This window comes from Portunus trituberculatus, chromosome 31, assembly GCF_017591435.1.
Source record: "Portunus trituberculatus isolate SZX2019 chromosome 31, ASM1759143v1, whole genome shotgun sequence".
Lineage (NCBI taxonomy): Eukaryota > Metazoa > Arthropoda > Malacostraca > Decapoda > Portunidae > Portunus > Portunus trituberculatus.
Genome location: NC_059285.1, coordinates 20,535,561 through 20,549,492, shown reverse-complemented (window position 1 = coordinate 20,549,492; position 13,932 = coordinate 20,535,561). Strand labels below are relative to the sequence as shown.

Here is a 13,932-nt window from a genome sequence, read left to right as displayed (position 1 = left end):
TTCTTCCACTCTTTTTATCCTTTCTTTCAATTTCTGGAGCTCTTTATCCTGTTCTTCATTCTCTTTCATTCCCATACTCTCCTTTATCAATTTATCTAATTTACGTTCGATAGTTAAGACTCTATCAAATAGTGAAGTTTGCGCCGTATCAAAGCCTTCAAATTTTCCTCCTTCCTCACCAACATTGTCATCATCAGCTTTCATTCTTTCCTTGTCACATACCTGCATTTAGATGGAATATCTTTCTCACTCATTATTATCTAACACTGTATTCATGAAAAAAATGAGTCCACACTTATCGCCCAGGCTACTGTAAACCCAAACAAAGGTAGTGAAGATCAGCTGATTCTCAGGAGCGACGTCCTTCCTCTACTCTCGTCTGTGTGTGTGTGTGTGTGTGTGTGTGTGTGTGTGTGTGTGTGTGTGTGTGTGTGTGTGTGTGTGTGTGTGTGTGTGTGTGTATTTACCTAGTTGTAGTTTTACAGGGCCTGGGCTTTATGCTCATGTGGCCCGTCTCCATATCTACACTTATCCAATCTTACTTTAAAAGTATGCACACTCGTTGCAGACACTACTTCTTCATTTAAACTGTTCCATATCTCAATACATCTTTGCGGGAAACTATATTTTTTAACATCTCTCAGACATCTTCCTTTTCTCAGCTTTTTACTATGCGATCTTGTGCTTCTGATGTCATATTCTTCTCTCAGGATCAGTTCCTCATTATCCACTTGGTCCATTCCACTGATCAGTTTATAAACTTGTATCAGGTCTCCTCTCTCCCTTCTTTGTTCCAGGGTTGGTAGATCCATAGCCTTTAGTCTCTCCTCATATGTCATCCCTTCAAATTCTGGAATCATTCTTATAGCCATTTTTTGTAGTCTCTCCAATTTCCTTATGTGTTTCTTTTTATGAGGGGTCCACACTACTGCATATCCCAATCTGGGTCTTATTATAGTACTTATCAATTTCTTCATCATTTCTTTGTCCATGTAGTGAAATGCTATTCCAATATTCCTTAGCAAATTATATGTTTCTCTAAAAATTCTATCAATATGGCTTACTGGTTGATTGTTTTCTTCCATCGTCACTCCTAAGTCCTTTTCCTTTTTACTTTCTCCAGTTCTACTCCATCTCCCATCTTATAGATTCCCACAGGTCGTCTTTCACTCTTTCCCATTTCCATGACATGGCTTTTGTTCACATTGAATTCCATTTCCCACTTTTTACTCCATTCCCAGATCTTATTTAGGTCTTCTTGCAGTATTTCACAATCCTCTTTTTGTTTTATAACTCTGCACAGTTTCGTATCATCTGCAAACAGATTTATGTAGCTGTTCACTCCTTCTGGCATGTCGTTAATATAAATGAGGAAAAGTATTGGTGCCAATACTGACCCCTGTGGCACTCCGCTTTCTACTGTTCTCCACTTGGACTTCATATCTTTAACTACCGTCCTTATTTCTCTCCCCCTCAAATAATTTTCTATCCATCTCAATGTGCTTCCTTTTAAGCCACCCTTCTCCTCTAACTTCCATAGTAATCTTGCATGTGGCACTTTGTCAAATGCCTTTTTAAATCCAAATAAATACAGTCAACCCATCCCTCTCTCTCTTGTACTCTATCAACTATTCTAGAATAGAAACTCAATAAATTAGTTACACACTACCGTTTTTTTCTAAAACCAAATTGGCTATTTGATATTAATTTGTTGTCTTCAAGGAATTCGATCCATTGTTTCTTTATTATTCTTTCACACATCTTGCATATTACACTAGTTAGTGATACCGGTCTGTAATTTAAAGGTTCTTCCTTCCTTCCGCTCTTATATATGGGAACCACCTCAGCTCTTTTCCATTCTACTGGTACTGTTCCATTTTCTATTGAGCATTTTATGATGTATATAGGACTTCCTAGTTCTTCCCTACATTCTTTCAGTATTCTGCCTGAGACTTCATCTGGTCCCATTGCCTTCTCTTCATCCAGTTCCTTCATTAACTCTTTTATTTCAAGCTTGGTTACTTTAATCTCTTTCATATAGATTGTCTCTCTATTACCCTGTGGTCTTTTAAATTTGGATTCCTTAGTAAAGACCTCCTGGAATTTATTATTTAATAGTTCTGCCATACTTTTGGGTCTTCCACCATCCCGTTCTCTCCTTTTAACCTTTCTATTGTTTCTGTTTGCCTAATTTTTCCATTTATGAATCTATAGAACAATTTTGGTTGCTCCTTACATTTTTGACAATGTCCTTTTCAAGTTCTTTTCCTCTTCCTTCCTCACCTTAACATATTCATTTCTCGCTGCCTTGAAGTTTTCCTTATTTGCTGGATTTCTATTTCTCCTCCACCTTTTCCATGCTCCATCTCTTTCTCCTTTGCCCTAGCACACCTTGCATTAAACCAATCTTTCTTTCCTTCTTCTTTAGGTCTATATTTTGGGACATATTCCTGACTCCTGTTTTGTATATTTCCAAAAATAAGTTATATTTCTTTGCATCGTCTCTGAGTTTTCCATCTCCTCCCAGTTTACATTTTAAAATAGTTCTTGAGATTCTCAATATCAGCCTTTCTGTAATTTAATCGGTCTCCTTTGTATGAATCGTCTCTATCTTCCTTTCCTCTTCTATATCTATTTCTAATATTACATGGTCACTCTTTCCCAATGGGCACTTATATCTTATATCATCATTCATTTGTATACCCTTGTAAAACTAGGTCCAATCTCGCTCTCGTTTCCTTTGAATCTTGTGCATTCCTTTGAATCTTGTGTTTTTCCTTTACTCTTGGTCCATCATCATATTGTCTATCATTAGGTTCAAGAATCTTTCTCCCAGGCTTCTTCCCCCATACCACTTTCATAATTTTCCCAGTCCACTTCTTTACAGTTGAAATCTCCTACTAATATAACTTTTTTTCCTTTCTTTAACAATTATCGTCAGACTCCTTATTGTGTCATCTATCATGTCTTTATATTCTTGATTGGTCCATGAATTTGTTTTTGGTGGCACATATGTTACAATGATTGTTAACCCTTTTTTATTAATATGCATCTTAACATACAATACTTCTGCTTTTCCTTCCCCACATTCCACTTGGTTTATCACTATCTCCTTCCTTAACATAATCATGACTCCTCCTCCTTTACCCACTCTGTCTCTTCTCCATACATTATACCTATTATCCAAGTCTATTTTGATTGCCTTCTTTAGTTTTGTTTCAGCCAGGCAAACAATATCTGGATTTTCTTTCTTTATGTAATCTCTTAATTCTAGTTGTGAGATGGTCGGGCAGCGAAGAAACAGGACATGTCAACAGCTCACTGTGGGCAGCTCACCAGAACCCCTGCTACAGGTGAGAGGGGCTGAGACTACAGACACAGCACAGGTTGTAAACTCATGTCCATCTTGGTCTCTGGCCTGCTTCTTCTGCACTCGGGCTGGCATACACCTCGCCAGAATAGCTCTCCAGTCTCAGCTACCTGCCACATCAGCCTCACACCACGGTCCAGGATGTGCACTTTGTAGAACGTGGGCGGCTGTACCTTCATGCACCACCTGCAAGGAACTCGGCCTCATCCACCAAGATTTTCCCAAGCCATCAGCCGTAACAGCGGGGGTTGACAGCAACACCCACAGCGTAATCAGCCTGCAGCTATCCCCATGCAGCCCTTGGAGGAGAACTCCCTACTGGAGCAGTGGCTACTGAGGCACTTCTCAGCCGCCTTCAACACTGAATGTTAATTCTGTGATGTAGTCATCACATCACCTACAGCATGATGCAGCCCTATGATTGCCACACACAGCCACAGTTCCCAAACACTGGGCAACCGAAAGAGGCAACTGGATGACTCAACTCTCATCCGCCCTGTCTCAGCAGACATGGCATCGGATTCTTGCAGATGGTGGTGGTGGCTAAAAAGTCTGGCAAACAAAGAACAGTGGACTTCAAAGACTGAACTCCTGCTGCCTGCGGAGAGCCACCACGCCCTTGACATGGTATCAGATGTCCCACCTCACTCTTACAAGACTGTCAGATGCGCATTGGGGATTCCACCAGGTGGAGCTTGATAAGGAGAGCCGCCTTGCCCACATTCATCACGCCGTCGCGGTACCAATACTGCCGCCGCGCCGATGGGTCACTGCTCAGCCACAGACGCTTACAACTTTGATGGCATGATGGTGGCTTTCCGCAAACACAATGTGTGGACAACACTCTCCTGTATCCTTATTGAGCAAGCATTCTGGCACCACTTCCTTTGTGTCCATGGTTCACCCTCAAACCAGAAAGTTCATGTTCTGCCGCATTAGGTCTTTCACGTTTTCTACAAGCCACGAGGACCGTCTCTCAGCAATAAGGCACTTCACAATGCCTGGCCAGCCCACCATCATCGACATGAGGTCATTGTTTGGATTTGTCAACCGTGATATTAGATTGTGGACTTGTCATTTATTCATGTTTTCTTTCATTTTTGCTTCTTTGCTGCTCCCAGGTTGTTTATTTTACTTAAGAACACTGTCACTGCATTAGCCAGGGTTCTTAGCTTGTTGAGGGGCGAGTTGTAGGATGTTGACTTCTGGCATCTGGGGAGCTTCGCGGGAAAGCTTCTGTCCCCACAGCTTGGCGTCACCCAGTTCCCAGGTAGTAGCCTAGCTGTGATGATGTGCCGGACCTGTATCTCTGTTGGCTTGCCAATAAAGGAAGAAAGACGGTTGCTGTGTTTGTCAAGCACCCTTCACTAGTTTACTTGATAAAACCCCGTCTATGTTCGTATACATCATTTTTAGTCTTTTGCCTTTATCATTTTTAGTTAAACTTGTTCCACTTTTTTCTCTTCCTTCTCGTTTATATACCATTTCCTTATCCTGTCTCCTAGAATTCTCCAAAAAAATGCCTTTTTTTCCTCTTCTGACCTTTCATTATTCTTTTCCCTTACTGCTGCTGCCAGTTCATTGTATCTCTTCCTTTCTTCCTCATTTCTATTTTTCTTTATATAGATATCCTTGCAGCTTTCTGTTTCTCTGAGTTTAGTTGTTCTATATAATATTTCTTCTGTTGCTGCTTGTGATTTTAGTAGTATTTTAATTGGTCTCCTTTTTCCTTCTTGATATAGTCCCATTTTGTTTATTTCTTCTACTTCCTCTTCTAAGTTCTGCCTATCTTCGTCGTTTAGATTCTTCAGTACGTCTTTGACTGATTTCATTTCTTCTTTTTCTCTTTTTGGTCTATATTTTTTTTTTCTTTTATTCCAAATACGACTACACTCTTCTTTTTTTCTGCAATTTCTCTAACTAGATTTTCTTTTGTCTTGAGGACTCCTATCATTTTGTTTGTCATATTTTCTTCTTTTTCTTTTAGTTGTTCTTGAATCACCTCCTGAAAATCAGCCTTATCTTTTTTATTTTGGACTCTCCATGCTTATACCTCTTTTTTAATCACATTCTGTACTCTTTCCTCTTCCTTGTTTACTAGATCTTTCAGCTTCTCTTTTTCTTTCTCAGCTTTACCGAGTCCTTCTTCCATCTGCTTTTTGTAGTTAGCTACTTCCTTTTTTAGTTCTTCGTTTTCCGCTCTTAGCCTAGCTTCGTTTTCTTCCACTTTTTTTTATCCTTTCTCTCAGTTTTATAAACTCTTTTTCCTGTTCTTCATTCTCTTTCATTTCCATATTCTCCTTTATCAATTTATCAAGTTTATGTTCAATATTCAACACTCTCTTAAGTAGTGAAGTAGTCGTCGTATCGAAGCCTTCGAATACACGCTCTCCCTCACCAACATAGTCATCATCAGCTTTCATTCCTTCTCTAGTCTCATATCTGCATTTTGCTGGAATCTCTTTTTCACTCATCATTCCTTAATAATTGATTTCATGAAAAAAATGAGTCCATACTACCTGCCCAGGCCACTGTAAATACTGTACAACAGGTATGTAGTGATGATCAGCTGATTGTCAGAATGGCGCCAGTGCGTCCTCCCTCAACCGCGTCTCGCGCTTGTGTGTGTGTGTGTGTGTGTATTTACCTAGTTGTATTTACCTAGTTGTAGTTTTACAGGGCCTGGGCTTTATGCTCGTGTGGCCCCGTCTCCATATCTACAGTTATCCAATCTTACTTTAAAAGTATGCACACTCGTTGCAGACACTACTTCTTCATTTAAACTGTTCCACGTCTCAATACATCTTTGCGGAAAACTATATTTTTTAACATCTCTCAGATATCTTCCTTTTCTCAGCTTTTTACTATGCGATCTTGTGCTTCGTGTGTGTGTGTGTGTGTGTGTGTGTGTGTGTGTGTGTGTGTGTGTGTGTGTGTGTGTGTGTGTGTGTGTGTGTGTGTGTGTGTGTATTTATCTAGTTGTAGTTTTACAGGGCCTGGGCGTTATGCTCACGTGGCCCCGTCTCCATATCTACACTTATCCAATCTTACTTTAAAAGTATGAACACTCGTTGCAGACACTACTTCTTCATTCAAACTGTTCCACGTCTCAATACATCTTTGCGGGAAACTATATTTTTTAACATCTCTCAGACATCTTCCCTTTCTCACTTTTTTAACTATGCGATCTTGTGCTTCAAATGTCATATTCTTCTCTCAGGATCAGTTTCTCATTATCCATTTGGTCCATTCCGTTGATCAATTTATAAACTTGTATCAGATCTCCTCTCTCCCTTCTTTGTTCCAGAGTTGACAGATCCATAGCCTTTAGTCTCTCCTCATATGTCATCCCTTCAAATTCTGAAACCATTCTTGTGGCCATTTTTTGTAGTCTATCCAACTTTCTTATGTGTTTCTTTTTATGAGGGGTCCACACTACTCCTGCATATTCCAATCTGGGTCTTATTATAGTACTTATCAATTTCTTCATCATTTCTTTGTCCATGTAGTGAAATGCTACTCCAATATTCCTTAGCAAATTATATTTTTCTCTAAAAATTCTATCAATATGGCTTACTGGTTGATTGTTTTCTTCCATCATCACTCCTAAGTCCTTTTCCTTTTTTACTTTCTCTAGTTCTACTTCATCTCCCATCTTATAGATTCCCACGAGTCGTCTTTCACTCTTTCCCATTTCCATGACATGGCTTTTGTTCACACTGAATTCCATTTCCCACTTTTTACTTCATTCCCAGATCTTATTTAGGTCTTCTTGCAGTATTTCACAATCCTCCTTTTGCTTTATAACTCAGCACAGTTTCGTATCATCTGCAAACAGATTTATGTAGCTGTTCACTCCTTCTGGCATGTCGTTAATATAAATGAGGAAAAGTATTGGTGCCAATACTGACCCCTGTGGCACTCCGCTTTCTACTGCTCTCCACTTGGACTTCATATCTTTAACTACTGTCCTTATTTCTCTCCCCCTCAAATAATTTTCTATCCATCTCAATGTGCTTCCTTTTAAGCCACCCTTCTCCTCTAACTTCCATAGTAATCTTGCATGTGGCACTTTGTCAAATGCCTTTTTTAAATCCAAATAAATACCGTCAACCCATCCCTCTCTCTCTTGTACTCTATTAACTATTCTAGAATAAAAACTCAATAAATTAGTTACACACAACCGTCTTTTTCTAACACCAAATTTGCTATTTGATATTAATTTGTTGTCGTCAAGGAACTCGATCCATTGTTTCTTTATTATGTGTGTATGTGTGTAAAAGAGAAGGATTGGTAAATGGCAATAAAAAATATGAAGAAAAAAGACCTACACAGTTGCCATTCCTCTTATAGAGCCAAAAGAATCAGCCAGAAGAAAGGGACAAATCTCTTGAAACCTCTATCTTGAATCAAGCCAAGTTATAGAAAGTTGGAAATACAGACACAGGCAGGAAGTTCTTAAGTTTACAAAGAAAAGAATGAAAGATTGCGAGCATTGGTTAACTCTTGCATTAGAGTTGGACAGAATACGGGCGAGAGGAAGAAGAAAGCTTTGTGCAGCAAGGCTGCAGGGAGGGGATGCATGCAGTTAGCAACATCTAAAAAGCAGTTAGCATGAAAATAGCAGTAAAAGATAGCAAGAGATGCAACATTCCGGTGGTGAGAAAGAGGCTGCAGATGGTTGCGATGTGTAGTGCTATCTATATACAATAATTGTTATTATGAAGAAAAGTACCTTCATTACACTACGTAACCTTATCAGAATGCATGTAATTATATATACAGAAATCAAAATCCATTAAGTAGTTGTAATAATTGATGAATAAAATGGAGTACAGTCAGGGACAAATGACGTGACCATATGAATAAACAACGAACACAACTTGTTGTGTGCTGAAAATAACTGTTAAGTAATTACATGCAATGAATTGGAAGTGTATATGTAGCCTCATTAATTAACCTTTTATTTGTTTATGGGGTGTCCTTTGCATTTTCTTACTTTCACGAGATGATCTGGGATAGAGGCTTTTTTTTTTTTATGTAGGACAGAGGGCGAGCCAAGGACAAAAAAAATATCTAAAAAAAATTACTGAAAGTACAGGCAACCCCACGCTTAACAAACGGATTACATTCCTAAAAAACGTTCATTGCGTGAATTTTCATTAAGCAAACCAATTATAACAAGTTTGACTCAAACTTCCATTGAGAGTAAACATACCGAGAGTGCACCATAGTACAGTAAAAGGTTTAATGAAAGTAAAAATTATGAAGTTAAACATTTATGCAGTTCAATTTAAGACTGTCATTATAATGTACACTAATGTATGTATGTAACTTTATAATATTGATGATCTTAAATTTATGAAGGGAGGGAAAATGGAGCGGGAAAGACACTAGCTGGCAACCTGTGGAATGTAAACAAAAGGATTCATCATTGTACCGCATACAAAACTTATGTACCACATTTCCACAAGGCTTTCCATTTTATCCATTGCAGAGTCACAAGTTCAGGTAGTTCTTTTAGCTTGCAAGGAAGATACGATCTTACCAGCCTTCTTAACCCTTAAAGTACAGGGGGTTGATTTACTTTCTGTCTGTTACAACGGGGAAAAATCACACCTGTCAAAAATATTAAAAATATTTTCTCCTTATAAAAACATTTCTTTGTGTTATTCTGAGTACAACGATGTAGTTTTTAACAAGCCATGACCTCTGAGAGCAAAATTATTGCATATAAAAAAAAATTCATGACAACCCGCCGCTAAGAAATATCCCCCAAGCTCCGATAACACCACTCTCTCTCTCTCTCTCTCTCTCTCTCTCTCTCTCTCTCTCTCTCTTTTGGGCATTTCAATTTTATATAAAAGTAGAAACTTTTGCACTTTCATGTCAAGGAAATGCGAACTCAGATATATGAAAAGATGTGCAAAACAGAAAAAAGAAATAGAAACCACATATTACAAGTATTGTGGATTTCTATAATAATTAGAATCTGGCAACTCATTAGTAATGGGATTCACGTGACTTGGCCAACAAGCACAGTCTTGTAGAGGCAACAAGGGGTGACACACACCAGCACATTGCTCAAGTGGAATAGGCTACGTGAAGAGGTTTATGAACGTCGCTGTGAGGGTTGGTCTCTGTTTCCCAGATCACTATCAGAATCACTACTGGAGTCTTCACTTTCTTCTCTCAATAAAAAAATCACTGTCTTCATTTTCATTACTCCTCAATGTCATTACCGAGTAACACCGACATAACATCCCTTAGAGTACCGTTTCCTCCCTCCGGATCACAGGTGTTGCCAGATGTCGCCTCGAAATGGGAAAAGATGACCTATTGTGAGGGAATGTATGTCTCAAGGCTCAAGCAGGCAAGTGAGAAAAGATGCCAGATACCTCCACTTGCCCCAGGACCAATAGTGAGGGGGAGAGATTCAAACGTTTAGCGCGGAAAAATCATGATTACCGGTATGATCCCCGCCTCTCCACACACGATGCTACAATCGTACCGATACGATCACCGTACTTTAAGGATTAATAGAGTCTGCTGACTTGAAAATAGTAGAGACAGTAGATGGAGTCAAGCCATGGTGGTGAGCAATGCTATTAGTTTTCTCACCTCTCTCATGTCTGTGAATAATATCCAGCTTCACTTCGAGAGTAAGACACTTCCTGGTCTTCTTAGCAACGCTAGGCAACATTACAAGGCTGATTGCAGGGCGTTTTGGTGGCATGTTGAGCGAGGGAAGACAAGCTGCTGTTGGATGCTGTTATTGTTTTGAGCTAAGAGTGGGGAAGGGTAGCGGAGTTAGTGGTGCGTGTTTTGCCCATAAGAGGCACTGGTGTATTCAAAAGCCTGTCAGCTTGTGTGATACGGCGGGGCTTTCAAACTTGAAAAAAATTACCAGGATAAAATTTTGTTAAAGCGTGTTTGGTGTTCGTTATACAAGCAGATGGTAGTAAAAGGAAACTTTCGTTGTAGCAAAATTTTGTTGTGTGAATGTTCGTTAATCAGGGGTTGCCTGTACTGGTTAACTCCTGCATTAGAGAGTTGGACAAAATAAGCATAAGGGGAAGAAAAAAGCCTTGTATAGCAAGGCTGCAGGAGGAGAGGAAGCATGCAGTTAGCAAGATCAGTAGAGCAGTTAGCATGAAAATAGAGATAAAAGATAGAAAGAGATGCAACATTTCGGCAGTGAGAAAGGCTGAAGACAGTCAGTCAGAGGAGGGAAGTTGATGAGACGAAAAACTTATGATTCTACCCTATCTAATACAGATGTATGAGTGGAACCCCCCCAAACATGCTGACGCTGTTATTGTTTTGAACTAAAAGCAGGGAAGGGTAGGGAAATAAGTGGTGTGCGTTTTGTCCATGAGGCACTGGTGTATTCAAAAGCTTGTCAGCTTGAATGATATGGCAGGGCTTCCAAACTTGGAAAAAATTACCTGTATAAAATTTCATTAAATTGAGTTTGGTGTTCATTATAAGAGCAGAGGGTAGTACAAGGAAAAGTTTGTTGTAGCGAAACTTTGCGGGTTGCCTGTAATCTGTTTTTATGCTAATTATTTGCCTTGTATAGTTATTAACTAGTTTCCTGGGAGTGTTAAGCATGTTTCCCTAGAAGATAGAGAGATTCTGGGTACTGTTCTGCCCTCTTTATAGGCTGTCTTTATAGTCATGGCAAGTTGACGCTTACTGCATAAGCTTACTTCATATGGTGTCTTCTGACAACATATGAAGCACATCAAAAGCAAAGGAAGCAGATGTGGTAACAGCAAGGATGAGGAATTCCAGGTTTGGTAGCCTAGCACAGGCATTTAAAAATGGCGCTGATCCCTTTAAATGATTTCATTGTGAACAAATCAGTCAACAAACATCCAACTGGAACAAATATACTTCATTATCCTGGAGCTCACTGTACCTGTTGAGCACCAATGCCAGCAGCCTGAGATGCAAACTTCTCAATGTCAGCAGCACGAAGCCAGTCTGCAGTGCTGTGTCCCATACCAGACAGCTGTGCCACACTCTATACATAAAAAAAGAGAAAAAAATATTTGCTGTATGATATTAATTTTACAAGACCTACAGATACAACTGGCCCAAAAAGATACTATCAAAACATCCTTCCAGCAACTTGAAATAATAAAGGTTCCTATTTTTCTTTAACTTTGTTTTCAAATAATTTCCCTGAGATTTAATAAAATTCCACAAAATATAATAATTATTTGGAAGCACTACATAGAAATGTATGATATATTGAACACAAAGCTGATCTATGACAGGCATAAATAACTTCAGCTAAATAATGGCAAAATATTCAAAGTACAGTTATCCCTTGTTAACTATAGTTCAATTTTACATGGACTGCTGCCAACCATTAATTCAAGTAATGGTGGAGACACTGAGATATAACCTACCCATGGTCAATATTTGTTTTTCTTTATTACCTTTAGTCAAATAAATAAAATGTTTGTAACAAGTACATAGCTATACAGCCTTTTCTTTATTTAAACATGGTTTGAGGGCTCAAAAAAATTCTAAGTGAGGACTAATTTCCAATATATTTTCCTTACTGACAAGTTTTTGTTACCTGACCCTAACAACAACAACAACAACAAAGGATGAATGCAATGTGATATTATCACTCATTTTATGTTATAAATCAAGATATTCATGTCTTGCTTTTTTTCCTTTTTTCCTTATATGCTTCCTTCTGTTCACACACACAGTGTGTAAGAGTTAAAGCAACAACAATGCTGGCCTGAAGGTACTTCCACATGCACAAATAAATGCACAGGTGGGCACCGTTTATTAAAAGGTTCACTTCATCCACCATAAGTCTGTTAATCAAAAAACTAACTTTGATAACTGTTAATCAGTTAATTCTTAAAAGATGTAACAGATGTTACAGATAATTATTAATGTTGGTTTTAATAATAAAAGAAAATTGTTCTTGCTCTAAAATCACCTAAAAACACTTTGAAAAGTGCCAAAACTATAAGATTAGCCCATTTTGTCTTTTTAAAGGCTTTAGAACCCAGAACTATAATTTTTTGGCTTATAGATTTTAAAAAAAGGCTGATTTAATAATCAGAACTTTTAACAGACCTCGACAATGTCAAAAATCTAATGACAACAGATTCAACATCTGTTGACTCAACAGATTCAAGCTTTTGAGATGCCATAATTACTTTTAGAATTCTAAATATAATATAATAATGAAGCTTGATTTATCAATTATCTTGCAATTCCCACTACAGTAAGCACTCACATTTGGCAAATCTCAGCTTGGCGAAATTCACTTTTAGTGATAGGGTGGCCACGGACCACCAAGTGCATGGTTGGCAATTTGAATTCAAATTTGGCAGTCTCCTGGTGGCCGCATGGCGAACCACACGGCTCCCCAGTGACATCAGACCTCTCTTTAAACCTATCAGAACGCAGTGTCAGAGTCCCCTCCAGCCATTTTGTTTGTGCTACCCTCTGTTCTACTAGCATGGGAACGAATTCTAGCAATTTACTGCCAACATGGCCTCTACCAGCACAACAGGTGGTACCATTGGGGTTAAGGACAATGGTGGTGGCAGCAAGGACGAAAGTGTGTGAGGAAAACGGATGGAAAAACAGGAGTTACATTATTTATATGAGGCCCCGCGTGCCAAATAATCGTAAACCTGAAATTTGAGATTTTGAGATAACGGCTGCTCCATAGAGTAGAGGGATGTAAAAGTCGTATGGTGATGCCAGCCAAGCCAAATCCGACCTTCTAGGTACCTACAGCAAGGTGCAAAGTCGAGCGAAAACACGTGAAAAAAAGTAGCAAGATACCCGCTCAATTCTCTGCCAAAGAATAGTAACCTTCCCAGCCCAGCTGTTGCTGCCTGACGTGCGTGACCCAATCAGCAGCGCGTACGGCTGTGAAGTCACTCCCACGCCGCGCCTCAGCCAATGACAGTTATGTTTACTCTCTCTCTCTCTCTCTCTCTCTCTCTCTCTCTCTCTCTCTCTCTCTCCCTCCCCCTTGACACGTGTGTGTCAGACTAGCCCTTTAACTCGTAAGAATCAATATTTATTTTTTTCGCTCGAAAAAAAATAATAAAAAATTTACTTTTACAACTATCATCATAAAACCTTCACATATTCCAAATTAAAACAAGTACTCTTAAAATAATAACTTAGAAATGTTTTAAGAAAAAAAAAATTACTGCTACTGAGTGGGGTTTAATTAACCCATAACATAACATATAACATAAATAATAGGATAACAAAGGGCCACCAGGGCCCATCTAGGTTATCCTGTATCAGTCACACAGCGACCTCGTCATCAGTACTTAAAGATACACTTACAAGTACACAATACATTATATACTAATTCTAAATATTTGGCCCATTAACAGGGCTAAGTCCTGCATCGAATTCCTCTACAATCTGTAATCCCCATACATGGGGATCATGTCTTGTTTAACTATAGTAAATTTCTTATAAAAACTATCATGCAGCGCTATACATAATTATAAATCTAATAAATTTAAGTGCTTATCTAATCTGTTTTTAAACAT

The 13,932-nt window shown here is 38.8% G+C and overlaps 1 protein-coding gene across 1 annotated transcript in view; it reads right to left on the bottom strand.

The window, feature by feature from the left end:
- LOC123511313 (dihydrolipoyllysine-residue acetyltransferase component of pyruvate dehydrogenase complex, mitochondrial-like) overlaps nt 1-13,932 on the bottom strand; it is a 308,658-nt gene that overhangs the window by 153,566 nt on the left and 141,160 nt on the right. The window contains exon 5 of the mRNA XM_045267094.1: nt 11,295-11,399. Coding sequence (XP_045123029.1) covers nt 11,295-11,399 — 105 coding nt within the window. The remainder of the gene's footprint in view (nt 1-11,294; nt 11,400-13,932) is intronic.